Source organism: Syngnathoides biaculeatus, chromosome 5, assembly GCF_019802595.1.
Source record: "Syngnathoides biaculeatus isolate LvHL_M chromosome 5, ASM1980259v1, whole genome shotgun sequence".
Lineage (NCBI taxonomy): Eukaryota > Metazoa > Chordata > Actinopteri > Syngnathiformes > Syngnathidae > Syngnathoides > Syngnathoides biaculeatus.
The window spans coordinates 10,000,211-10,026,294 of record NC_084644.1 but is presented as its reverse complement, the minus strand read 5'-3'; the positions used below and the strand labels follow the sequence as shown (position 1 = coordinate 10,026,294).

The 26,084-nt window shown below is 41.2% G+C and overlaps 2 protein-coding genes and 1 long non-coding RNA gene across 18 annotated transcripts in view; all 3 read left to right on the top strand.

Moving 5' to 3' along the window:
- snrnp48 (small nuclear ribonucleoprotein 48 (U11/U12)) overlaps window positions 1–3,591 on the top strand; it is a 7,287-nt gene extending 3,696 nt beyond the window's left edge. Inside the window, exons 5-9 of the mRNA XM_061819616.1 lie at window positions 1,191–1,376; window positions 2,888–3,009; window positions 3,078–3,190; window positions 3,264–3,368; window positions 3,436–3,591. Of these exons, the coding sequence (XP_061675600.1) occupies window positions 1,191–1,376; window positions 2,888–3,009; window positions 3,078–3,190; window positions 3,264–3,368; window positions 3,436–3,523 (614 nt within the window). The 3' untranslated portion in view covers window positions 3,524–3,591. The remainder of the gene's footprint in view (window positions 1–1,190; window positions 1,377–2,887; window positions 3,010–3,077; window positions 3,191–3,263; window positions 3,369–3,435) is intronic.
- Window positions 3,592–4,018: 427 nt separating this feature from the next.
- Window positions 4,019–24,720, top strand: zgc:113232 (uncharacterized protein LOC541546 homolog). Of its 16 annotated transcripts, none has more exons than XM_061820999.1 (31): window positions 4,099–4,202; window positions 5,007–5,059; window positions 5,137–5,174; window positions 5,269–5,375; window positions 5,737–5,893; window positions 5,977–6,017; window positions 8,431–8,515; window positions 8,599–8,664; window positions 9,817–9,980; window positions 11,239–11,373; window positions 11,461–11,514; window positions 11,624–11,677; window positions 11,985–12,038; window positions 12,109–12,162; window positions 13,612–13,665; window positions 13,745–13,798; window positions 13,904–13,957; window positions 14,077–14,130; window positions 14,452–14,496; window positions 15,544–15,597; window positions 15,883–15,936; window positions 16,024–16,077; window positions 17,062–17,133; window positions 17,224–17,259; window positions 19,468–19,512; window positions 19,602–19,634; window positions 19,936–20,082; window positions 20,403–20,579; window positions 21,339–21,429; window positions 21,523–21,600; window positions 23,707–24,720. In XM_061820999.1, the coding sequence occupies exons 5-31, from the start codon at window positions 5,791–5,793 to the stop codon at window positions 23,904–23,906; spliced, it is 2,112 nt and encodes a 703-aa protein (XP_061676983.1). In that variant the 5' UTR covers window positions 4,099–4,202; window positions 5,007–5,059; window positions 5,137–5,174; window positions 5,269–5,375; window positions 5,737–5,790; the 3' UTR covers window positions 23,907–24,720. The 16 variants fall into 16 exon arrangements, with proteins under 16 accessions (XP_061676976.1, XP_061676983.1, XP_061676978.1 ...); XM_061820991.1 differs by having other exon boundaries at window positions 4,164–4,202; window positions 5,137–5,181; window positions 5,317–5,375; window positions 23,707–24,719; XM_061820989.1 differs by having other exon boundaries at window positions 4,164–4,202; window positions 5,137–5,181; window positions 23,707–24,719.
- On the top strand, window positions 21,607–21,964 carry LOC133501322 (uncharacterized). The gene is made up of 2 exons (XR_009795156.1): window positions 21,607–21,822; window positions 21,927–21,964. It is a non-coding gene; the product is annotated as an uncharacterized LOC133501322 (long non-coding RNA).
- Window positions 24,721–26,084: the final 1,364 nt, after the last annotated feature.

Genomic DNA, 26,084 nt, shown 5'->3' with positions numbered 1-26,084 from the left:
GTTCCATCCCGAATCACACCTGCAACTTTATATCTGCGGGCATTACTGACCACACTTGTACATTTTTCAAATACGAGTGAGTGACTGGTGTTATAATTAATGTTTAGTCTTGTTTTTTCATCCAGGGTGCCCCTACTTTTTCCCAAATTAATATTTATAGATTTACATTTTTTCTCCCTATACTCCAGTATTTGCTGTTTTGTGCTCAGGCCATAGCCCTGTCTTGCATAAAAGTAGAGATTTGCCACCATCTCGTGGCATGTAGAGGCAGTAATTAACTTTGCGGGAGCAGGGGGCATATTTGGTGATTTTTGCTATTCATCTAACAGCAAAATTGCGGGGGAAAACAATGTATATATGTGTATATTGATTTGAATTTATCGCTAGGAGTTTGAGGGTTTGTTTGCATGTCATTTTACAACCTCATTACTGTGTACTGTGTTCACACCAAAGAAAAGATACATTTATACACTCAATTTGAACCAGTAGATAGATACCTGCCAAACTTACACAACTACCTACATATCAAGATATCTACAAGTGCTTTTACTTCACTGTTCAATTCATACAAATGACTTTCAGAGAAACGTGGGTGTGCACAATTCACCATTTGAGGGCAGCAGAGCACTTGCATACTCCAATCTAACTAAGCGGTGTACATGTTGAGTATAATACAAATATAAAGTTGTACTAAAAATACACTTTACAAGCTTTTTGCATCATCCGCCTTGTGTTTTGCTTGCTTCTCTCGGTATGAGTATTAGGTGGCCATTATGAAAAACGTTCAGCCACTTGTGTACGACTGACCTTTTTATTTTCATATCCTCTCTGACCGCAGACTACATTATTCATGTTACTTTCATTTGTAGACCCGATTATAACTTAAGGGAGAAATGAAAATATGTCTCGTAATGAATCTTCAGCCAATCTCCCCTCCGTGTAAATTAGCCAAATTGTGACAAAATTTCATTCACGGAGAAGTTTTTGGAAACAGGCAGATGGAAAAGTGTACTTTCACACTTGCTGCGTGGACAGACAACATCAACATCCATACAGACAACTTTTTTTTAAATAAAAGCTATGAAAATGTCAATTTTACACATTTTCTTTTAAAATATTTAAACTGATAGTTCTGAGGCCTGATCTTAACCCTCTCTCTTCGTCGGACTGATCTCTGCCCGGTCCATTAGGTCAGTACACCTACCAACCCGTTGACGTGCCGCAGAACCACAAGCGGGCCGTGTGCGACCTCACCGTCGCCGACCGACTCGCTCTGTACGACCACGCGATCGGTGTCCTCAACCAGGAGAAGGCCGACGCCGCTACACCGGGGAACGATGAGCTGTACGTAGACCTGGTGTCCAAGCTGAAGAAGGGTAAGACAAGATGAGCAAAAGTGCAAATTCTCTACTGCGTACTTAACTAAAGATTACTTATTTACATTTCTAAAGAGTTTTTTGTACTCTAAATTTAAAAACTCATGTTCTGTAATTTCTGGCCTACAGAGTGCACCTGATTTTAAGCCTCACCCAGTACATTTGTAAAGGAAATACCATTTCCTATATACATAAGCCGCACCCGTGTAAAAGCCGCAAGTGTCCACATTGAAACCCACATTGAAACAGGAGATATTTACAAAGAAAGACGGTACACATAAATACATTTTTAAAGTTTTAATACCTTAGCTTAGCTTAACATAGTAACAACACAGTTAGCACAAACTGGGCTAGTTTAAAAAAAAAAAAAAACACCCGCGGCAGCTAAACAGTAGCAACACAGTAGTACAGGACAAACAGAGCCGGATAAAAAAAAAAAACCATACCTAAATCACTGAGACGCGGCAGTACACAGCAGAAACACTCTAGCCCGGTGATAACACTAGCGCAGCACTAACAGGGCTGGTTTAAAAAAAAAAAAAAAAACATACCAGTAAAAATCACTGCGACGTGGCAGTAACACAGCAGCAACACACTACCACAGCACTAACATGGCTGGTTATAAAAAAAAAAAAAAAACATACCGGTACAAGTCACTTCCTCGGCACATATATTCCATCGATCTCACGTTTACCTTTTCCGCTCAAATGCACCCCCTTGTGGCCGTTGGAAAAAAAATGCACAAATTAGCCACATCACCGCATAAGCCGCAGGGTTGAAAGCTTATGGAAAAAGGTCGCGCCTTAAAGGCCGGAAATTACGGTATGTATTTTCTACTTCTCACATTGTTAAAATAGGGTTGTTGATTTTTTTTTTTTTTTTTTTTTTTTTTTTCCCAACCTCTGCTGATTAAAAAAAAAAAAAAAATGTACATTCTAACTCAATTGAGATATTTTGGTGATGAGGAACAACGTGGACATGAGTTTAGGAGCTTAATTTATACAAAATTGGTGCTTGTGGCATCTTGTTGCCAAGGTACAAAGTTGAGGGGCTTCATTTAAGATGCTCTTTGCACATTTGGGCCCAGGAACTACATTGAAGTGAGTGGAGGCACTTGGGCAAAAGTAGTAGTTTGCTGTCATTTGGTTCAACTTGGAACTATGTTGAAGTGTCTTGAGGAGCTTCAATTAGACAAAAGTAGTCGTGTGCTGCCATGTTGTGGCATCTTGCTATCAGGGGGAAAAAAAATTATTTGTGTCAAATTATCAAAACAGATGTCTACAATTTACTAAAAAAAACATTTTGTTCTTCAGTATATTTCAGATTTGGTGTATTTTAAGTTTTACCTTGAAAAATCAGATTTTTTTTGGGGGGGGGACACGAATAGCTGTGCTTTTATGTAAATACAACGTGTGATTAGTTTTGTCACCTCTGGACATAAGTCACTCCATATTTGTGGTTGATTTTTTTGATAATTATTATTATTTTATTATTATTTTTTTTTCCCCCAGCTGAACAACAGAGCGAACCCAAGACCCATCTGGAGCTGATGGCGGAGATGCGGGACTACAAGCGGAGGCGGCAGTCCTACCGCGCCAAGAACGTCCACATCACCAAGAAGTCCTACACGGAGGTACAAACCCCGCGGTGGAAAGTCAGAAGCGGTTTTTGTGAGACCGCAACAATTTTATTGCACAACAGGTCATCAGGGAAGTCATCCAGGTCCACTCGGAGGAGCTCGCCAGACAGTGGAAGGAAGAACACGAAGAGGATGACAAGGAGGAGGAGGAGGCCAGAGAAGGAACATCCCAGAGGTTCTTTGAGCTTCTTTTTTACCGTAAAAGCGAAAGCCCACGCGTTCATTTCGTGCCCATCTGCTTCCGGAAGTCGTAGGTCGGATGAGCGTCAGTCCTCGTCCTCGGAGTCCCGCAGATCGCGGAGCAGGCGTCACCGCAGCCGCGACAGAGAAAGCAAGAAGAGCAAAAGGAAGAGGTAAAGTCGTATTTTTCAGTCAATCATCATTCCGGACGTTCTCTTAATCTGACGTCTGATTTTGCAGACATTCCCGCTCCCCGGAGGACAGACAGACAGCAAGAAGAAAAAGAAAAGGAAACTGGAGCGAGGAAGGAGGGACAGTTCCCGACTGAGAAATCATGTTAATAAAAGTTTTCCAACAGCAAAATGGACCCTTTCTCAAGTGGAAGTTTTTGTGTTGTTTTTTTTTTTTTAATTATTATTACTTTATTTTCACTCTAGTGAGGGTAAGCGGTATGGAAAATGGATGGATGAATGTTGGACATTTGAAAGTCTTAAACAAATGTCAAATAAATTCATATAAATGCTTTCTTTTTTTCTACTGTTGATGAATCACGTTATATACGTTTATAATGGCCATTAAATAAGTAAACTTCTGTGCCATTTTTGATGTCATCCAATCAGAAAAAAGGCTTTTTTTCCTCCCCAGGTAGACATTAAGAGATGGCTATTGAACTAGTTATAATCATAAACTAAGTATTTATCTGTCTGATTTAAGGCGCAACAAGAGCGTTGGACTCACAGTTCTGAGAACCGGGATTCAAATCCCAGTCCCGCCTGTGTGGAGTTTGCATGTTCTCCCTGTGCCTGTGTGCGTTTTCTCCGGCACTCCGATTTCCTCCCACATCCCGAAATTATACATTCATTGGACACTAAATTGCCCCTAGGTAGGAGTGTGAGTGCGACTGTTGTCTGTCTCCATGTGCCGTGCGATTGGCTCGCTACCAGTTCAGGGTGTACCCAGTCCCCTGCCCAGTACCTGTGATAAGCTCCAGCCCTCCATTTACCCTGGTAAGGATAAGCGGCTCAGAAAATGGATGGATGGATGAAGGCGCAACTTGTTGACCCAAGTGCATATTATTCCGTGTGCCCGCTTCTCTTTTACCAAGGTAGTAACGACAAGTTGATAAACTAAAAACTGTCTTAGCTTAATGACTTTTACAGCTCAGGTTACACGAATCTCAGTAATTGTTTAATTTATTATTTTGGGTGTAGTGGTATATTCTGCTAACTTTGGTGCAGGCAGCGTGGGTTCAGTTCCAACTCAAATGACGGTGTCGATATGTGCCCTGCGACTGACTGGCGACCAGTACAGGGTGTAGTCCGCGTTTCGCCCGAAGTAGGCCGGGATAGGCTCCGGCACTCCCGGGAACATTCTGAAGATAAGTGGCTCGGAAAACGGATGGATTGTGATATTTTATTTTCATCACTATAAAATTAACACTAGATACGCTAACGTGCTATGTGGCGGCCATGTTTGAAAGGTCGATAATACACGAACCCTGAAATTAAATCGTAAATTGCTCATTTTTCTTAACCGATTGTCATGAGGTGTACTGTTTCGTCAACGGCAAAGCGTATTATATCAATACATGGCATTTCTACCAATACATATTTCTGGTGTTGCCCAATGGTATCGCCCGTAAAAAAAAAAAACTACACTTCTGCGCTGTTGCGGACGTCGTCCAATAAGAAAATAAATTTTTGGTGTGAGGCGGAGCTTCACAAGTTTTATCCAGGTAAAACGTGGAAATGGGGGGAAAACTTGTTGGTTAAATAATTGTAGATTGTAAAGTGTCTTTTATGCCACAATAGAAACAACAAAGTGAAGAATTGGCAAGAAACTGGCACCACAACGGTTTGACCAGGCAAGCCAACAGCTGGCCTCGCTTGTTTTTCTTCTTCTACGCCCCTTTATTGGCCTCTCTTTCTTTCCATTTTTCAGAAGCAATGCCCTGTGGTGCTTTGCTACCACGCAGCCAGGTGTCAGGTTTGTTTAACTTCTATATAAGTGTGTACCGGGCTACTAAGGAGATTGAAAAATGAAGAATACTGTATTTGTATCTGCTTCGTTGAGCGTTGTGTGATCACGTGCTGCCCTCCTCACCTCCTGATTGGCTGCCAGTTTTTCGGCAAAACCCACGGAATGTTGGACAGGAGTGTCACACCGAGGAAAGTTCAAAGGTCGCCGTGCTTTTTCATTTCACGAACTTCAATCGTTTTATGCTCACGTATAAAGTAAACTATATTCTGCATCTTGTAGCAAAAAAAAGATATATATATACAATTAGGTGCAGTTTGCATTACAAGACTATGACATCTAGCATCCTATTGAATTGAGGTCTTTATTTTTGAGTGGGGTGAAGGGAATCATTTTCATTGGTGTTTGGTTGAAAAGTTGCAATTTCTCACTCCATTTCCAAGAAATTAAACTATTAAACATTCCCAATGATTTATGCTTTTACCTGCAAACACCTGCCTGACCACCGGAGGCTCTCCGTCTTGTGTGTCTGTCTTACTTCTCCTTGTATTCGTCCGACTGCAGACTCAACCTCAGGTATTTCTCACCCTGTTGAGAAGAAGACGTATTGGACGAGAGATGCCAGGATGGGCCCGCCAGCCTCTTGGGAACCTGAGGGCTCCTGGAGAGAGCCAGAGATACCCCGCATCCAGGAGGGCGACCGTCCCCGGGAAATCATGCAGTGAGGAGCCGCCGAGCCGCCGTTGTAACTGCATCGCTTTTTGGTGTTTTGTTCCTGAACGTAGCACCGAGTTTATTGGTGAGGAATTTGCTCTTGCAGGACCATGGGAGCCTCCAATGACAAGGTGAGTGCCAGAGTCTGGTCTGGTGACCGCCCAGCAGACCTGATTGAGTGGATGAGAACATGGGACGTGTCAATTGATGTCACGAGAACCAAAAAAAAGCAACAAAATAAAGAATAGTCTCTCTTGAGATTTTATTGCATGTTAAAGTCATTAATAGGATGAAAAAACGCCTCTATTAGCCCAATAGGAAGGAGAAATTCCAGTTTTAAAGCATCACCCAGAGTTATTTAAACCAGAAAAATCAGGAGACCCTTGCAATATTTCCAGGTATATTCTGTACTTGAGTAAAATGAACTTAAATGTGTTTTATTCCATAAACTACTGACAAAATAACTGCTGAATAAAGTAGTTTTTATTTATTTTTTAGTGCAGAAAATATAAAAAAATAAAATTCATAAATAAGTCCAGTGATTTATTTATTTTTTGTTCCTATATTTTTACAAATAGGTTTTGGTAAAACAAAATGAAGTATATAAGGACCGAATCCTTGACGCTCTCACCTCTCTGGCCTTGAGGTCCAGCTGGGTCACCCTGCATTGCTTCCATGTCACATGTCTAACAAGGTTTATGTGCTTCCTTTTTAAGTTTTTTTTTTAATTCATTAAAAAAAAACCTGTAAATAAATATTCTTAATTATTTTTTAATTACACTAAACTTTATCCACATCATTAATTAAGTATTCAAGAAATGTAAACATAAAACAGTATTCAACATCATTTTGAAAAAACCCCCGACAGGGAATATACTGTAATATTTAAAACATTGTTTTCAAATCAAGCATTGATATTTTCAGCTAACAACTCACTTTTAAATTTTAAATTCAATCCATTACTGAGTCAGTTTGGGGACCAAGAAAGATGCACCAGGAAACTATTGCAGTGATGATTGCACTCATTGTATTGCAGCTATTTTTTAAAAAATATGATTGTAAGCTGACTTGATATGTGTCTTTATTCATGTTTTATTTAATCAACAACAACTTAACACGTTAACGCATTAAAATGTAACTTTTACTCAATCTATTTGAAATGTTACATTTTTACTTACCCATCAATTTAATCTGAGATTCAGCACATGACATTATTTATATTAAGGTCATTCCGATTTTTCATATAATTTAAAGATAGATGCACATTTCCAACAGAAAATCTCAATACGTGCACAGCAATTCTGGGATAATCACGTTGCTATATTATATTATATATTATAATAACTTATATTAATTATGCTGCAGGACTAGAATGTTGAGTTGCTAAATTAGTTGTTTTCCATGAGGTTCTTCAATTCCTATTTTCCATTAATTTCATCTGAGAAGTGACACCTTAGCGATTTGAAGTAAATATTTAATCATTCCAAAACAATACGTATTTCATAAATTGAAATTGAAAATGTATCATGAAAAATAGTGAAACTGTTCTGTAAGAGTTGTGGGATGTTTATTCTCACTCTGTGACTGGACAATGTTTCTTTAAAATAGTTGTTTGTTTGTTGTTTGTTTATTTATGTAAAATTTTAATCAATTTTATTTACCCCTATACTTACAGAAAATGCAAATGATTTTGCAATTATTTAAGACATATTTTGCCTTTTTTTCCCTTCTGGGATTTACTCTGTATACTGAAAATGATTTTTGTTTTTTTTTATGAGCATCAACTTCCACAAAAATATTTGAAATATAAAACACATTGTTTCCCGGTGATATGAAAAATAACTGCTTTCTCTTGGGGAAAAAATATGTATCTTTTTTTTAATGCATTTAAACGGTGCACAACCTTAAGTTTCTCATTTAAAGTTGTAGAGGTGAGGCAAGATGACAGCGGCAAAATATGGAAAATATGGATGCAGATATCTGGGGTCCAAAATCTACTGCTGCTTTTGGATTGTATAAATGGGCCTGTTTTTTTTTTTTTTTTTTGGCAATGTTTTCGTGCAATTGACTCTTGTCATTCCCAATCAATGCCATTGATTCCTCTTGCGTTGTCCGTTTCTTCATGGGAATGAAACTCGCTCATTACTTTTTTAAAAAAATTCTCCCGAATGCATCTGAGCTTGAATAAACTATAGCTCATCCCTGTTTGCAGCCAGGTTTTTAGTGGAAGCAGTGCATGTCAGCATAGACACGTTTGAAACTTACTGAAGCCACACACAAAAATGTGAAATAGAAAAAAAAATGTCCTGGAGAAATAAACTCAAAATGATCGGTTTTACTGATGAATTAACCTTGGAAGTAAATGTTCTGCATTCCCTGCATGCTTTGTAAAATTTCTCTTCTTTCTTGCAATGAATTTACTGGTAGGCAACTCCTAGTCTTTCCCATATTGATAAACCACAATATTTTCTACAATATAAATTGTAAGGGATAACAATATGAGCTAAATGGACATTTTAACAAGTTTCCTGCATTTGTTGCCAGGTTTCTTCTCCCTGGACGCTGCTCGTCCTGCTGCTTTGTGTCGTCTGCGCTCTCTGCCAGGAAGAATATTCCGGATACCACTCGGGTCCGAGCCGATACGCTCGACGGATATCTTGTTCACATGCTTTGGATTCATTTATTCATTAACTTTATGGCTTGAATGTGCAGGTGAGGATCAAACCTTCGAGGGCTCCATCCTGGACCGCTATGACCACTTGAGGCCCCACCAGCCAGGTCGGTCACATGACTTTTAACGTGTACAAAAATCGTTCATCCTTTGGAGATGAAGAATGCGAATATACCGGAATTCCCGGCCTACAGAGCGCACCTGGTTATAAGCCTCACCCAGTACATTTGTAAAGGAAATACCATTTGGTACATACATAGGCCGCAGCCGCGTAAAAGTGCCCACGTTGAAACTGACATTGAAACACGAGATATTTACAAAGAAAGATGGTACACAGAGAGTTTAACACTAGCGCTGTCATGCTAACACTTGGGCCGCCGCGTTAACGCTAACACTAGCACCGACGTGCTAACAGGGCCGGTTAAAAAAAAACCATACTGATAAAAATCACTGAGACACGGCAGCACTAACGGTAACCGGTAAAAGTCACTTCCTTGGCACATATATTCCACCGGTCTCACTCTTACGTTTTCCGCTCGAGTGCCCCCTTGCGGCCGTTAGGAAAAAAAAAAGCGCAAATTAGCCGCATCACCGCATAAGCCACAGGGTTGAAAGGGTGTGAAAAAACGTGCAGCTTATAGGCCGGAAATTACGGTATACGAAAAGATGGGACTTGAATTTGTTCCATGACCATGACCAAAACTTTGTACCTGGTTTAAGTGTTTAAATTTGCATTTTTATTTTAGAATTCTTTTAGCTGACATTTAATTTTTATCTGTGTGCAGTTGTGGTACAGATATGCAAGACTTGGACAGTTGTGTTCAAAGTAATTGTTGCTTTGTGAAAAACATTTTGGAGATCAAATGATGTTACTCCAGGATGCTCTGTTGCTGCGTGAACATTTACTGTTTTTTTCTGTGTGTACTGTGTAAAAGGCAAAGGTTACTGTCGTGTATGAAAGGTACCTAATTTCCATCCGGAACAGAGGTGGTGTTGCTGGACAGATGAGACACAATTGTGATCTTTGATACTGGACACTCGTTTGTCCCGCCCCTTTTGTTTTGAAAGTAGTTGTCGCTATCTCACCACTATTTTATATCTACGATGTGTAAAAGTCTCCATAGTTCGCTGGGATCTATACAATCTGGATACAGGGTCTTCTATTCCGGCTGTTTTGTAGGATCTCTGTGTGAAAGGGCTTTCAGGGTGGCCACTGGTGAGTGAACCTAAAAACTAACACACGTCGTCATCTCCACCAGAATCTTCTCATGGCTACGATGAGGACCAGAATCCCGAGGAGGACGACTACGACCCCTACGAGGCCGCCCCCACACAGGTTACCATGATCACAGAGGACGCATTCCCCTACATCACCACCACCGAGTCGCACTACGCTAAGGAGGACAAACTGGGTCGGAGGAAGGTGGGTGACAAACTAGGCCCTGGTGTGGTTTGTAGGGGCGGTTGACATGGATGCAGAATTTTTTTTTTTTTTTTGGGGGGGGGAGGGGAGGTGCACCTGTTCATTCAAAACAGTCATTTGCAGCTACTGTAATGATGAGCGATACCACATCATGTATTTCCCAAAAGTTGCGACACCAATTACACTAGAAGTTGGTATAACTCATGCGGTAAATATGCAGATATAGTTTTTAAACAGAAACCAAAATCATAGTGAGTTGTTGAGGCTAGTCTCCTCAATAACGTATTGATATATTTTTTAAAAGTATCTGTACAAAAATTGAATGGATGGGTGTGTAGTTTTAAAAAAAAAACAACTGAAAAATAAGTGGTAAAATAAAGGCTCTTATCGCTGATATTAATATCAGCCCCCCCCAAAAAAGTAAATTGGAAATGATACCAAAATTAATATAGATTTTCTTTCACATTGAGAGTTGAAATAGAAGCTGGTATTGTTGTTAGCAATATTTAAAAACAAATAAACATTAAATAAACATACAAAATGAACAAGTATCATCTTTATTATCCATAATGATAATGAGATCGGTGGCACGGTGGAGCAGCTGGTAAAGCGTTGGCCTCACAGTTCTGAGGACCCGGGTTTGATCCCGGCCCCGCCTGTTTGGAGTTTTCATGTTCTCCCAGTGCCTGCGTGGGTTTCCTCAGAGAACTCCTGTTTCCTCCCACATCCCAAAAACACGCAACATTAATTGGACACTCTAAATTGCGCCTCGGTGTGATTGCAAGTGCGATTGTTTGTGTCTATGTGCCCTGCGATTGGCTGGCGACCCGATCAGGGTGTACCCCGCCTCCTACCCGTTGACAGCTGGGATAGGCTCCAGCACTCCCCGCGACCCTCGGGAGGATAAGCGGCAAAGAAAATGGATGGATAATGAGATCTAAAACACAGAAGTAGTCAGTGATCATAATATTCTAAATACTTAAGAAGAAACAAACATGTTTGGTTGTAAAATAGAGGCAAGTGCCACTGATATGGGTACAGATATTTAAAAAAAAAAGTTGTAGAATATAAAATTTGCATTTATGGTAGACTGTAAGGAGAGTGAGTGGACTTGGTCAGTAGCCAACAGACGTAGACCATAGACATACTCTTGTAGTCAATAGACAAAAACAAGAGTTGGTAGATCTAGTCTTTAGTTATCATCTTGTACAACGTCAGACACGTGAGACATGTGAGAAAAATAATGTCACCGTTTCAGGTCCCGTTCAACCAAGGTCCTGACAGCGGGTCCTCAGAGGAGTCTGGTGGCAACGCAGCCCTGGGCGAGGAGGGTCCCACCGAGTGCGACTGTGAACCCGGAGAGCCGGGATTCGCCGGCTTTGCTGGACCCAAGGTACCCGCGAGTCCAAACCCTCCCGACGGAGGCTTCTCGAACCGCTTATCAGAAGACCCTTAATCTGGTGTCTTCACTTCCTGTCAGGGTTTGAGAGGCCTGCAGGGTAAAACCGGAGCACCGGGACATCAAGGCAGAGAGGTGACGCGCCAACATCATCGACATACCGTTACCGTCCAGTGAAAAACTTCAAATAATGACGATAAGACATCAAAATAAATACAAATAAACTACTGACTTGCGTTTTTAGGGTTATAAAGGAACAAAAGGAGTAGCGGGACGCAGAGGAGACGCCGGCCCAGTGGTGAGTCACTTAAAATGACCGATGGGGACATTAACCCTAACCTGTGTTGCTATGGCAACCACCCCCCACAAACTCAGATATTGAGGCATGCAGAAAGTGTAGTCAAGATACTTTTCATAAAATGGGGTCACACATGAAATTACTGTATATTGTAAATATGAGCTCAATCTAGAAGCAAATAAAACAGAGTTTTCAAGTACTTAAACATAAACTTTCCTCCCACTTCATGGCTAATAGCATGATAAAACTTAATAATTCGAGACTAATAAGTGTTTTGTTTGTATCTGCGGTTGTCCTTTGATCTCAGGGTGATCCCGGACCCGAAGGTGAAGACGGAGGTTCAGGTTTCTTCGGTGCCATGGTGAGTAAAGAGCGCGACCAAATACTTTTTTTTCAATGCTGAAAAATTACCTTTTTTTTTTTTTCACCAGGGAGAACCAGGACATATCGGAGACCGGGGTGTGGTTGGAGAGCCGGGTCTGAAGGTAATATACTCAACGTCGAGTTACCAAAAACACCCACGGAATGGTTCAGCCTGCAGCACAAGTACGGCAACTCCACTGGGACAAACTTATTGTGACGTTCTGTTAGTCATTGACTCGCTCGCTTAAATGTTCAATGTGTCCTTTATGAAATGTTTAGATATGAAATAGTGTACATCAGTCTTCCCCAAACCAAGATTTGAAAATACTAGAAACTCCACTTATACAGTAACAATTACCCGAAAGTTAAATGGTTTGGTGCACCTGAATCACGTGGGTACTAGCATGTATGTTGAAAAACAACAATTACTACTTTTCTATTTGTAGGTATGTTACACATACCTGTCAACTTTTCGGAGCGCCAACCGGTATAAACTATCAAAAAAATCCTTATAGAGAGCAAAAAATCCTAATAACATACCAAAGCAAATTATATGTCAAAATAACGGAGGGAAAAAACACAGTTTTTCAATGATTTTTATTCTAGATCTCCATAATGATAATATCTGAGGTTTAACTATCAAAGTGTATTTAGTGGCATTACTGTGTTCAGAATTGTATTCATGTGTAACTTTCTTCAAAACAGAAATTTGCAGAATCCGTATGATTTGTGATATACGGGCGAATACGTAAGATTCACCACAAAATCCGTAGAAACAACGGCTAAACCGAACGAGTTGACAGGTATGGTTACATAAAACTTCAAACTCGTGTAATTGAAAAAAACTCTACTATCATTGGAAAGACTTTGAAAATCCTTTAAAATATTACTTAAATGATCTCAATTGCTCAAATAACATAAAAGCTGTGACCATTTAAAGATTGGGAAAATGGGCTAATTATGGCTTTGGTGAAACAATTGGTAAGAACAAAAAGTTGTGACCTTCCTGGTTGATTTGGATCTTCAAAATGTCATAATTTTTGTGTTTCTCAACGGATCTACTGACTGACCTCTTGTGGAATCTTATATCACATTTTTGTTCACTGCTGAGCACCAGGGCAACACTAGCTACTCCTCCGCTAACGCAATGCCTTTAGCGACATCTTGTAGGTCATTAGGGCATTATGAAAATAGCTCAGTCCCTAAAAGGGGTTTGTAATTTCATACAAATTCCCCCCAAAAAAGCACTTAAACCAATGCAAACTAACCACCTTCACATGAGGACTATCAGTTGTATTAACTAGCAGACTAGCTAAAATAACACGCTAGCACAAATTGAGATGACATCATACATGGGCTTAGAAATATGCACACACACTAATAAATGAAATGACAAACTGTAACGGCAAAGAAGGCTATTCGGGCGATTAGTAGTTTCACCATTCGACATGCAGAAACAAACTCTTGACATTTCACAAAACAGGACATGATTGGACCTGAACCCAACCACTAAAAGACATTGTGACCGTTTTGACCGGGTCACATGGTGACTTGACACTTCGTCTTTGCAGGGTGAAGCAGGCATGGGGGGACCGCGAGGAGGGGTCGGAAGGCCTGGTAACACTGTAAGAAAATCAGTCAATCAAGATGACATTGGTCAAAAGGTCAATAATTAAAAGTAGAGTTGTATTTATGTTTTTTTAGGGTTCTCGCGGTGATCCTGGCACCACTGGATTAGGAGGAGGTAAAGGTCCGAAGGTAAATTCAAGACATGTATATCAAGAATGTTATATCGTCAAGTGGTTCACGTTTTTATTTTTACTTACAACTTTTATAGATATCCTGTCTGTTTTGTCTACCCAGGGGTCTGTGGGCGAAGAGGGCAAAATGGGAGTTCAAGGACCAGATGGATACAAGGTGATTAAAAAGAAAATGAAAGATTTCAAGCTTACGTCTGATGTTTGCTTGTTTAATTTAAATGCTGTTGACCATCAGATGTTGCCCTTGACAACTGGGTCTCTTGGCTTGTTCTGCAGGGTCAAACTGGAGCGCCCGGATTCCCAGGAGACATCGGCGACAGGGGCTACAATGTAGGACACGTCGCACCGACTCTGTTTTTACCTGGAATCTGTCACCTGTTCCGTTTTATAACACCTGCATTTGAATTGCTTGGATGCAGAAGTGTAATCAAAATTCTGAACAATGTCAATGTTTAAGCTATTTCAGAAGTTTCCCTTTTAAGAAGTTTAGGCCTTCACATACGACTAGAGGGAGCCTGCGTATCGCTAGTACTACACATTGATAATTAATAATTTAATACATGGAAATCAATTGTATTCATTAGATGTGTGTGTGGTTTTTTTTTTTTTTCAATATTTCTGTCTGAATATTTCCCTTTTCTTTGCACTCAGGGTTATCCTGGCCAGACCGGAGGCCATGGCCCGGTTGGACCAAAGGTAAAGACTAAACACTTTTTTTTTTTTTAACCATCATTCCAGATGGCGGCACGGTGGCTCAGCTGGTAAAGCTTTGGCCTGACATTTCAGAGGTCACGGGTTCAACCCCGGCCTCGCCTGTGTGGAGTTTGCATGTTCTCCCCGTGGCTGCGTGGGTTTTTTCCGGGCACTCCGGGTTTCTCCCACATCCCAAAAAACACGCAACAATAATTGGACACTCTAAATTGCCCCTAGGTGTGATTGTGAGTGCGACTGTTTTCTGTCTCTGTGTGCCCTGCGATTGGCTGGCAACCAGTTCAGGGTGTACCCTGCCTCCTGCGCACTGACAGCTGGGATCGGCTCCAGCACTCCCGCAACCCTTATGTGGATAAGCGGCAAAGAAAATGGATGGATGGATGGCATTCTTCCAGGCGGACATTTGTGAGGTCATAGGTGGACTGATTTCATGTTTAATGTTCACTTGTTAACTAATCGTAGGTTTCAAAATGAGTGTTTAATGAAGTCATTTCAGTGGCGGTTTCACTCTTGTGAGAAGTACAGTTGCAGTTCAGTATAAGTGAAGAGTTTCACTCATCTTATGAGAATGCTCAAACATTGCTGTTGAAGATGAGAAGTTTGGGAAATTTTGCATCGACAGAAAGGTTTCGGGTGGCTTTACATTTTGGTTTCAGTTTTAGGTTCAAGAAAAATTACCTGAACATGCCCGAGCTTTTTCGTAAAGTACTTTCTGGACCTGTTTACGGGAGACGACAGCAAGCATTGATATTCATTTCATTATTACTCTCATACATTTTTTGGCTTTTTAATGTAGCGACACTATTTGTCGAAAATTGTACATTGCGCACACTTTAAACGTTAAAAGATGCGACTGTCACTGAGATGATAACCTTCAAATGTTCTTGCCACTTAGATGTATCTTTTTGGTCTTGGAAAAATCTGAAACAGTTCCCACATGATCCAATAATTTTCTCTATGGAAACATGACTTTAGATTATGCATTGAGCGTCTTCTGCTGGACCAATATTACATTTTAAATCTCTCTGTCAGGGCACCAAAGGTCTCAGCGGCATTCCAGGCAGTGATGGCGACCCCGGAGAAGATGTGAGTTGTTTATACCTGGAGGGGCCAGGTATTGCTGGCTCTCTTCGATAATTCGCCCCAGTGAGCATTGACATTACCCAGAGTCTTGTAATATTTGCTGCATTTATTTAGATTTTTTTGAAGCATTCATTGTTTTACATTTAATTAGTTTGTCTTTTTAAATAACTAGTTAGATGCACAAGATGAAATACAACAGTATAGTGGTAAAATAAACACTTTCCCATTCTATAGTACATACTATTAAATTTCCACAACGCATCTAGAGCCTCTCGTTTGTATCTTCAGGGTCCCATAGGTGTCCCAGGATTGATGGGAGATCCAGGCTCCTTCGGTGCTAAGGTGATAGCCGCTTTATGCATTCATATGAATTTATTTAAGCCGCTTGAGTCCAGTGTGGTGCCAACGAGGTTCTGCTGATTGTTGCAGGGCAGCAAAGGCGACCGTGGCGCGAGAGGACCTCGAGGCCGAGTGGGCTCCGTGGTGAGTCTTTAAACTATCTACAGTATGTGCGCATCCAAATGTTTTTAATTTCATTTTTTTTACAAATTCTATATTTTGATTTCACCTTGGTGTCCCAATTCTTTTGTCTAAATTATACAATTTGTTTTCACCCTCTGTGAGTATTCCTATAGTTTTGTCCAAATTCCACATTTTCAACTTTACATAACCCGTCGGTGTGCCACTAATATTGTCAACCCTTCACATTTTCATTTTGTTCACATCCGCGACGTGTCCCGATCCTTTTCGACTTCCCGTACCCGATGCCTTATCTGCTACATGCGGAACATCACTTGACCGACACGGTCGCTTGGTGACAAAAGTAGAAGTTGTAGACATTTAAAGGGCCGCCTGACCAGCAACCAGCAATTCCCATGACGCTGGAGCCGATCATGGTGCGGCGGGGTGCGACGTCTGGGAAACTATTTAAAATCCTACTAACCCCCCCACGAGTGGCTTGAACACGTGACCTTCCTCATTTTCCCCAACAAGGCGGAAGTACTTTGACCTGATTTGCCGAATGTGGAAGTAGTTTTCGCATATACTTTTGTCCAAATAAATGCCATTGGTTTTTTTTTTTTTTACTTCCAACAGCTGATCTAATTAATATTTTTTCACAACTGCACAATTTCTACTTTTTTCATCCTGCTGCTTTTCTCCAAACACTCCATTTTCTTCTTTTCACCTGGCCGTCCAAATATATTTGTTCAAACATCCATCATTCCTTTTGAACTTCTTGTAGGGGTCCCAACACATCTCCAAAATCCATATTTTCTTCTCATTGATTCCTTTAGGTGGCCCAATACTTTTGTCTGTATATTTCCTTCTTTTCACTTTGTTTGGGTTTACTGTGTGATACTTTTGTCCAACTTCATTGTCTAGGTTCATATCCACATTCAAATTTTGTACACGTGTGCCATTATTTAGATATGAATTTAAAAAAAAAAATCTTTGTCTTTCTATCAGGGTCTTAGCGGAGAGCAAGGAGACGCTGGGATCCCAGGAAAGCCAGGACCAAATGGCCTACCGGGACCCATTGTGAGTACTTGCTTCACAACACTGACAACTACTCGATTTCAATACAACTTATCATGATGTCTATGTGTGTTTGTTTCTTGTGTTCTGCAGGGGCCCAAAGGTGAGACCGGACCCGACGGCGACACGGTGAGACCAGTTCTCCGAGTTCCATTTATTGACCGTTTAGTACTTCCTCCCAGAAGTGTTTCTCGCCCATTTTTGGGGGTGCTCAAGAACGCCTAAATTGAATTCCAGCACGTGGCCGACGGCAACAACAGTGTCGTCCATTTGAATTACGATGAGAGAAGCGAGCGGTTTTGTCATGTGAATATGTTAATATTAAAGCCAATGTCGTACCGATAAGATAACAATTGGATCCCAAGTAACATTATATGCGCCATTAATTAGGACACAAAAAGAGGGAGGGAAAGAGTGGATTTCCCATCCATCCATCTGTTTTCTTCGCCACTTATCCTCACGAGGGTCATGGGGAATGCTGGAGCCTATCCCAGCTGTCAACTGGCAGGACCCTGAACTGGTTACCAGCCAATCGCAGGGCACATAGAGACAAACAACCATTCGCACTCACAATCACACCTAGGGGCAATTTAGAGGGTCCAATTAATGTTGCATGTTTTTGGAATGTGGGAGGAAACCGGAGTGCATGCATGACAATGTGCAAACTCCACACAGGTGGGTCCGGGATTGAACCCGGGACCTCAGAACTGTGAGGCCAACAATTTATCAGCTGAGCCACCGTGCCGCCTGGATTTTTTTGACATATCAGTAGAAAAATGTGATTTGCATTTTGTAATTTGCATTTAATTTATTTTCTTACTTTACTGTACTTACTCATTTAGTTCTTTTTACAGAACTCAAAGATAAACATATAGTTCAAGTCCTTTGTTTTTTTTTTTATAGGTGCTATAAAAATTCATACATTTTATTTCCAGCTTATCTTCACTAGCGTCAAGCGCATGCTGGTCTTCCTGATACAGTAGTTCTTGTTATCAGTATAAATATTAACATACTGCTGATGACTCTGCTCGGTTAACTCACTCTTAAAGACATTCTTAAAAAGCCACTGTCATGCCTATAAATATACATGAAAAATACATATAACATTATTCACTTCAATGTAAGTTTCTTTCGGCTTGTCCCATTAGGCGTCGCCACAGCGTGACATCTCAGATGAACGCTCATATTTGTTTGGCACAGTTTTTACGCCGGACGCCCTTCCTGTCACAACCCCGCTCGGGGTGTGGCGGCCCCAGTGAGATACAAACTCACAACCCCTGGTTTAGCAAACCAATGCTCTAACCACTGAGCTACGGGTTCTCCCATTAGTCACTTCAATGTCTAAATGAAAAAATAAATATGAGCAAAGAGTCATCCATGCGCAAAGTTGTGGAAGTCTCACCCGACATCCAAGTGGTAGCCATATTGCCTGCAACGTCATCAGCAGACGTCACACTGGGACATTCGCCATTTAAAACACGTAGTGGCACCTGCTATGGTATGGTAAGATTTTCCCATTTTTCCCACGTCCCTTCTGACACGGAAGCTCTTTTCGAATAAGAGTGTGACCGGGGCAATATTGCCCTATTGTTTTGAGCCATATTTAGATGATATGCGGATCCCTTCTAACTATCAACAGACTCCCCGACAGTATGTAGTATACTCAGCCGTGAGCAACGACAACACCGTAAAGTGGCCCAGCTCGGCGCCGCGATGGGTCACCCTGGCCGGAGCCGTGATCAGCGGGCGTGGCGCCGACACACACATTGACACATTTAGCAGCCCTGACTTATGTACGTGGATCTTTTGTTACGTTCTGAGAGGACTACGTCCCCCCACTATTATTTTTTTTAATAGCTCAATGAACATCTAACTGTCATTTGGAACCCACAAATCTCTTGTCCATTGCGCCATTTGCAATCCATTTTTCACGACAAACCGGGTCTTTTGGAAAAGTGTGAAGAGTGAATCCATCCTCCCAAGTGTTCGAACAATATCCAACAATACAACAAGCCGACATTTTGGGTAACACAAAGGAACAAAGCGCTACCTTCCCGCAGGTAAAACTGGTATAAACACACAAGGCCGCCTGAGTGGGCGTCTGCTGATAACGTCACTTCCTGCTTCTTCTCCAAAACAAATCCCTCGAAAGGATTTTCACGGCGGGAGTTACGAAAAGCCAAATACGTAAAAATCATGTTGTGTGGTGGGAAAAAACGGATGGGTCTATTCAGGCTGCCTTTTTTTTCATTAGTAACATACTAAAAATCATGCTTTTCCTGTCAGTGGCCCTTTAACTACTGTATTTTCTCATTTTTTTCTCACTTTCAAATGCAGGGTGCAAAGGGGAGGACAGGTGTAAAGGGTCAAAAAGGACAGAAGGTATTTTTTTTATTATTATTATTATTATTATTTGCTGTAAAACATTTACACATCACATTTTCTCCCGTGACTTTGGTTTCTGTTTGCAGGGTGCGATTGGCGACCGTGGAGACAAAGGACAGGTTTGTTTCCGTGACCTCATCCTGATGTCGCGGAAACCAAAATGTTCACGTTTTTGCCTTGCTTGTAACACGTTGTTGTCTTACTAGTATGCCAAAGTTTTCCTACTAGTGTGCATGTTACTTTTAAGACAGTTGGTGTTCTTGTGTGGTGAATTGGATTAATTAAGCTCGATGTCAGGCACATGTAATGTTCAAACGGCTTTCCATATATACTTCCATAAAATTTCTCCTCATCCTGCAAGAATAAAAGTATAATTGTTTGTCACCTCACAATATTTTTTTTCTCTCTTTGTCTTTCCAGCGTGGTCCAAAAGGTGGATTGGGTCAACCAGGCAATTCCGGCCCCGAGGGTGCTCCCGGTGTGCCGGGGACCCGAGGAGGTCGCGGTCTCCTCGGAGACCCTGGCGTCAGAGGCCAAGCTGGACCGAGAGGCTTGCAGGGGCCCATCGTGAGTGATTTCGGAATTTTTGTAAACAATCGAGGCCAAGATACTTCACGGTGCTGGAAAGGTGTTTGACGACCGCTGACATAAACTGAAACAAAGGCAAAAGTCTGCTCCATTATGGATCATATTGCAAGATATAACCAAAAAGGTTCATGATGTTTTTATTGCCTTAAAAAAAATGGGTGAGGACGATAAATTGAGAGCATATCGTAAATAATAACAGTGAGAAGATCTCAAGATTTTGCCAATTAAGGGAGTGCGGACCGGTTTAGAGGAGGCATTTTCGTCACGTGTGTGGGTGTGTGACCAAACGTTGCCTTCAGGGTCCCGGCCTGTCGGACGAGCAGGTGCTGCAGCTGTGCCGCGGCGTGGTCACGGCTCAGATCTCGCAGTACGCAGCCTCCATCCGGTCCAAGTGCTCGCAGGGCTGCCCCATCAACAACCGGATGCTCATCGGACCGCCTGGAGCCAAAGGACCCGCTGGACCAGCCGGCAAAACCGTAAGAGTTTTGTGTTGATAGCGACAGGGTTATAGATTAACGGATGGATTTAGCAAAAAGTTTTATCTGAAATTCAACATTATTAGTACCTAGTCACTGATGGTGTAGTGGTACACACGCCTGACTTTGGAGCATTGAGCGTGGGATCGATTCCCCTTCAGTGATGGTGTCAATATGTGCCCTGTGACTGCCTCACAACCAGTTAAGGATGTAGTCTGCCTTTTGAACAATGTTTGCTGGGATAGACCCTCTCCTGCGACCCTTGTGAGGACAAGCGACTTGGAGAATGAATGACTGAGCTCAGTGGAATAACTGATTAGATTGTTACTACACAGTTTTGAGGATCAGGGTTCAAATGCCGGCCCCGCCTGTGTGGAGTTTGCATGTTCTCCTTGTGGCTTTGTGGGTTTTCTCCGGGTACTCCGGTTTCCGCCCATATCCCAAAAACATGCAACATTAATCATACACTCCAAATTGTCCGTAGGTGTGATTGTGAGTGCGACTGGTTTTGTTTCTATCTGCCCTGCGATTGGCTGGCAACCAGTTCAGGGCGTACCCCGCCTCCTGCCCGCTGACAGCTGGGATAGGCTCCAGCACTCCCTGCGACCCCCGTGAGGATAAGCGGCAAAAGAAAATGGATGGATTGTTTTATTGACGTTTTCTATATTTTTCACTTCAGAGGTTTGCGGGTCCATTCATTCTTTGTGATAGATTAAAATATCATAACGTGACACATGCTTTTTGTTCCATATCTTATAGGGAAAAGCAGGCAAAGCTGGAGCCAAGGGAGCCCGCGGAGTTCAAGGAGACCGAGGCCTGGAGGGAGAGAAAGGAGCGCAGGGTGAACAAGGTCCGTCCGTCCTTTCAAGATTTTTTTTTTTTTTCATTTAAATAAATCATTTTCCATTTATCTGTGGAACCTGATCAGTGCCTTTTTGAGCAGGCAAAAAGGGTCCTAAAGGAGTTGCAGGCGATCCAGGGAAAGGCTTCCCGGGACTTGATGGACCCCAAGGGGTTCCAGGTGAGATCATTTCTTCGTTGATTGAAATTGAAAGCAGTGGTGAAGGACTGCTGGTGGGCAGTGCTGTATAAAAGGAGGGGGCAAATGGGGCAGTAGCCATCCAAACAAACTACAGTAAAGCCCCGGGCCTCGAGCGTCCCCGTTTTCGAAGAAATCGGTTTTTGAATGAAAATTTTTAGATTTTTTTTTTTTTATTTTCGCTTCTGTTTTCGAACAAAAACGGTACTTGAACGCAACGCAACCAGCGCACTTTTCTTATTCTGTATAACGCAGCCTCTATACACAGACGTGTCCCGGTAGTGACTGTTGTTTTTCTTCTTATGGAGGACGACCGTATTAACCCCCAATAATGGCTCCAAAGAAGGCAAGTTGCTTGTTTAAAGTTATTCTGCACTTTTGGTCGGGGCCGAGTCGCTACAGATACGACAATGCACTCCCACCCTAGCGTACTCTTCTACAAAAGCATACATTTTAAGCAAAAATAAATATATTTCTTAAATTATTTTATTATATAAAGTATTTAAAGGTCAAGTGTCGTCAAACGGATGATTTTTGGTATATTATTAATGAAAAACCCACAGCCAATTTGGTCCCGTGTGTTTTTTCACCACAAAACATGATTTTGACGTATACAGCTTTTTGTAACTCCCGCCATAAAAATCCTCTTTGTTTTTGAGAAAAACAGGAAGTGATGTAAAGGACAGCGGCGCCCCCCTCGTGGACTCACTTGTTTCCATTAGTTTTACCTCCGGGAAAGTAGCTCGTTGTTCCTTCGTGTTAGCCAAAATGCTGGCTCATTGAATTGCTGGACATTGCTTGAACACTCGGGAGAATGGAATTACCCTTCATAAGTTTGAAAGAGACCCTGTTCGTTATGAAAAATGAATTGCACGTGTGCAGAGGACGAGAGCTTTGTGGGTTCCAAATAACAGATAGGTGTGTATACAGCTCCGAAAAAAAAAAATTGTTTGGTGCGGACCACGTAATCGGTCTCTCTCATAACGTAGCAAAAGATCCGCGTATGAAATGTGTTGATGTGCGCATAGAGCTACAAAAAAAAAAAAATTGTTTGGGGAGAATATGGCTCGAAACAATAGTGTAATATTGCCTCGGTAACGTCACTCGGTTGTGTGGTGGTGTCCTTTTCAAAAAGAGCTTCGGTGTCAGAAGGGGCGTCGAAAAAATGCAAGTGTATCTGTTGTTCCGCTTCCATAGTAGCAGGCACTGCTCATTTTCAACGGCGGAAGTGACGATGACGTCAAGGACAGAGGACGTGACTAATATGGCGACCACTTGGATGTCGAGGGACACTCAATTGCGCAACTTTGTGCATGGATGACGCGCTTTCCGCTCACTTTTTTTTTTTTCGTATAGACATTGAAGTGAATACTGTTATATGTATTTTTCATTACAATATCTATTTTAGAATATTTATAGGGATGTCAGTCCCACTTTAAACTATACATGTATTTCTACGATGCAGTTTATTATCAGGAAAAGCTACAAAAAAATGCTCTTAAAAAGCCCAATTTTTTAGGCTAAAAACGCATTATTTCTTTTTCCATTCATTGTAATGAGAAGCATCGATTTGGTTTTCGAACAAATCACTTCTCAATCCGTTTTCTGGAACGCATTGTGGTCGAGAACCGAGGCATCAATCTATTGGTGTTCATCAATTCTTGTCATTTGCATCAAACATCAATTTGTTTTTTTTTTTTTTTTAAATCAATAATTCCATTGGCATCAATGCACAATTTGGAAAACAACATGAAAATTTGTTTTCTAATATATTTTGAGTTCCACCTGTTAAAGTGTACCTTTTCTCTATGGTCAGCAAAGCGCATCGCCATTTCTTAAAATAAAAAAGTCATTCATTGACTCCAATTGACTGCAATAAGCCATTAATCGGCTAAGAATATCACATACTATTCCACCTTGTTGAAAAATGGATAATTGATTTAATCTGATGGAAAAAAATGATGAATGATACCATTTTACACAAATCGTATGATTCAGTCAATCCAAAGTAAATGCAGCAAGGTGGACACTTGTGGCCAGCTCATAGCCCAGATGGTGGGTGAAGACCACTTTTTCTTGTTTTCCCAGGTTTTCCAGGCGAGCCCGGCGTAGCCAGAAACGGCATGGAGGGTCCACGCGGCCCCCGCGGGTTCCCGGGTCCCCTGGGAATCAACGGAATGGTGGGAATATCCGGTATTCCGGGTTTCTGCGAGGCTCGGGACTGCAGCATCCACGCGCCGGTGATGCGCAAAGAGCAGGGTCTTGTTAAGGGACCCCTCAGTTCCTAATCTTGAAAAATAACAGAGTGGGGAGAGTCACTTCGCCGTCATCATATTGCATTATTTAAGCTTGAATCTGATGTAAATGTCAGTGGGCCGAGTACAGTCCCGAGGGGGGTATTCAGCTCCAGGAACAGTCTGCTTAGCATCCGTTTTGTTGGTTGGGTCATTTTTATCTTTCATACAATCCATTTTTTTTTTTTTTTTTTATTCCTGATGTGTAAAAAGCAAGTTAGCAAAAAGGGTATCGGGAAATTATTCACAGGGCTTCACTTTTTGCACACTGTTGTCATTACTGCGTTATTCCATAATGGAATACTTTTTCTTTGTTGTCTACCCACAAAACCACATTTAATATTCATACTCAATTTCTGTTGGTGTACCTTTGGTAGAAATTACAGTTTAAAGTTGTTTTTTTTTTATATGTCTCAAGCTTGACACCTATTTTTGGATAATTTGGCCTTTCAATCATAAACATATTAAGAAGTAAAAAAAAGAAAAAAGTTGACGCATTGTGAATATTTTCCAGATGCTTGGTAAGTAAATGAAGGATGGCGTGTAAATATGATGTAAAGTATTTCAAATACATGAACTGTGCTCTGAAGTGTTTCAGATAAACTGCCTGACGTTCTGTTTTTTTTATCTGCGTCGTCCTCGCGTCGTTGTCACACAGTGAATATTTTATATTATTTCATTTTTGGGACGCAAATTCTGAGGCAACAGGGTTCAAATACTCCATTAAGTGTGAAGTTTATTAATAATCTTATGAGCTTTCGTAGAGTGCTTACCCATTGTTATTTAAAACATTTTTTAAATAAAAACATTGCCAATCACACAATCTTTAATTCCCACATATATTGTAGTTATAGAAAGTCAACACACCCCCTGTTAAATTGATATTTTTTTTTCTCTTGAGATTAAAAATGGCAAAACATTGTGACGCATAACCTATACAACATAATTGATTACTTTTTATACACGTGAAGAGGAGAATCAGAAGTAACCACGTGGAAAAATGTGGTGATAAGTGTGGGATGTCTAACCTTTAGTAAAGGTCATATGGGTATGAGTAGGATTTCCCTGACATTTTAGCGGAAACTTTTTTTTTTTTAATATTCCCACTTTCTCTCCTTCTTTTAAGTTTTATTAGAAGTGATCTCAAGTAGGACTTTCCCTCCCCTTACCATGCATATTCGCAGTGTGCAAGATGTAAATGCAGCATGTGCACAGTATCACTTTTTGTCCCATGCGGATTGTGTACAACAATCAACACTTTTATTTGAACGCAGTCGGCGAAAATGTTACCGTAATGATAACGGGAATCCATTAAATTTGAGCCATGCGTAATCACTTTCATATTTCAAGCGGTAACAACCAGTTCAGGGCGTGGCTTCTCTCGTCAAAAGCCAACTGAGTTAATGAGAATACATTGTCGTGAAACTCTTCCGACGACCTTATAAGACGATGCTTTGAAATTACGCATTTTGGAGTTAGATCAAAAAACAGACAGCACCAAATTCGGTGTAACGGTTCTTGCGGTGACAGAAGCAATTGACCCCTCTGTAGAAATTGCGTCATCAGCGTCACTGACCAATCAGAGGCCAGAGGTCTGCATAAACCACTCCCCCTTTTGGCGTCCGCCGTTACCTCAGACAACGTTACATGGTCCAGTATAGCTTTTGTTAGCATTTTATCGCGTATTTGGGTTCTTTAACAAAAAATGGTTAAGAGGTATAGTCACGGACTTTGTAATATTGACGACAGGTATACTGAAAAGCTAGTTGGTGGAGTTCAATTCGTACCCTTTCCAAAACCGAAGACTCAGTACGAAAAATGTCTTCGATGGATCAAACTTTGTGGAAGATTGTATGATCAACTGAATCCATCTAATATCAACCGGAACACATATGTTTGCACGAAGGTATGCCCTATATTTGATTTTCAATACATGTCTCATATAAATGAATTAGCAGTTCTTCGCTTGCATAACATAGCTACGTGTGAATGATTGACACACTTGATCTGTGGTGAGCGATATTTTGCGATGATCTCAATGCACAAACGTGTATCTGTTCGGCGGCTACCGAGCTAAGCTAAACCGGACTAGCGAGTCCTAAAAGCCTTCGACGTGCACCGAGACACCAAGACTGAACGAAGGATGTTTGAGGACACTAAAGTAGTGATTGT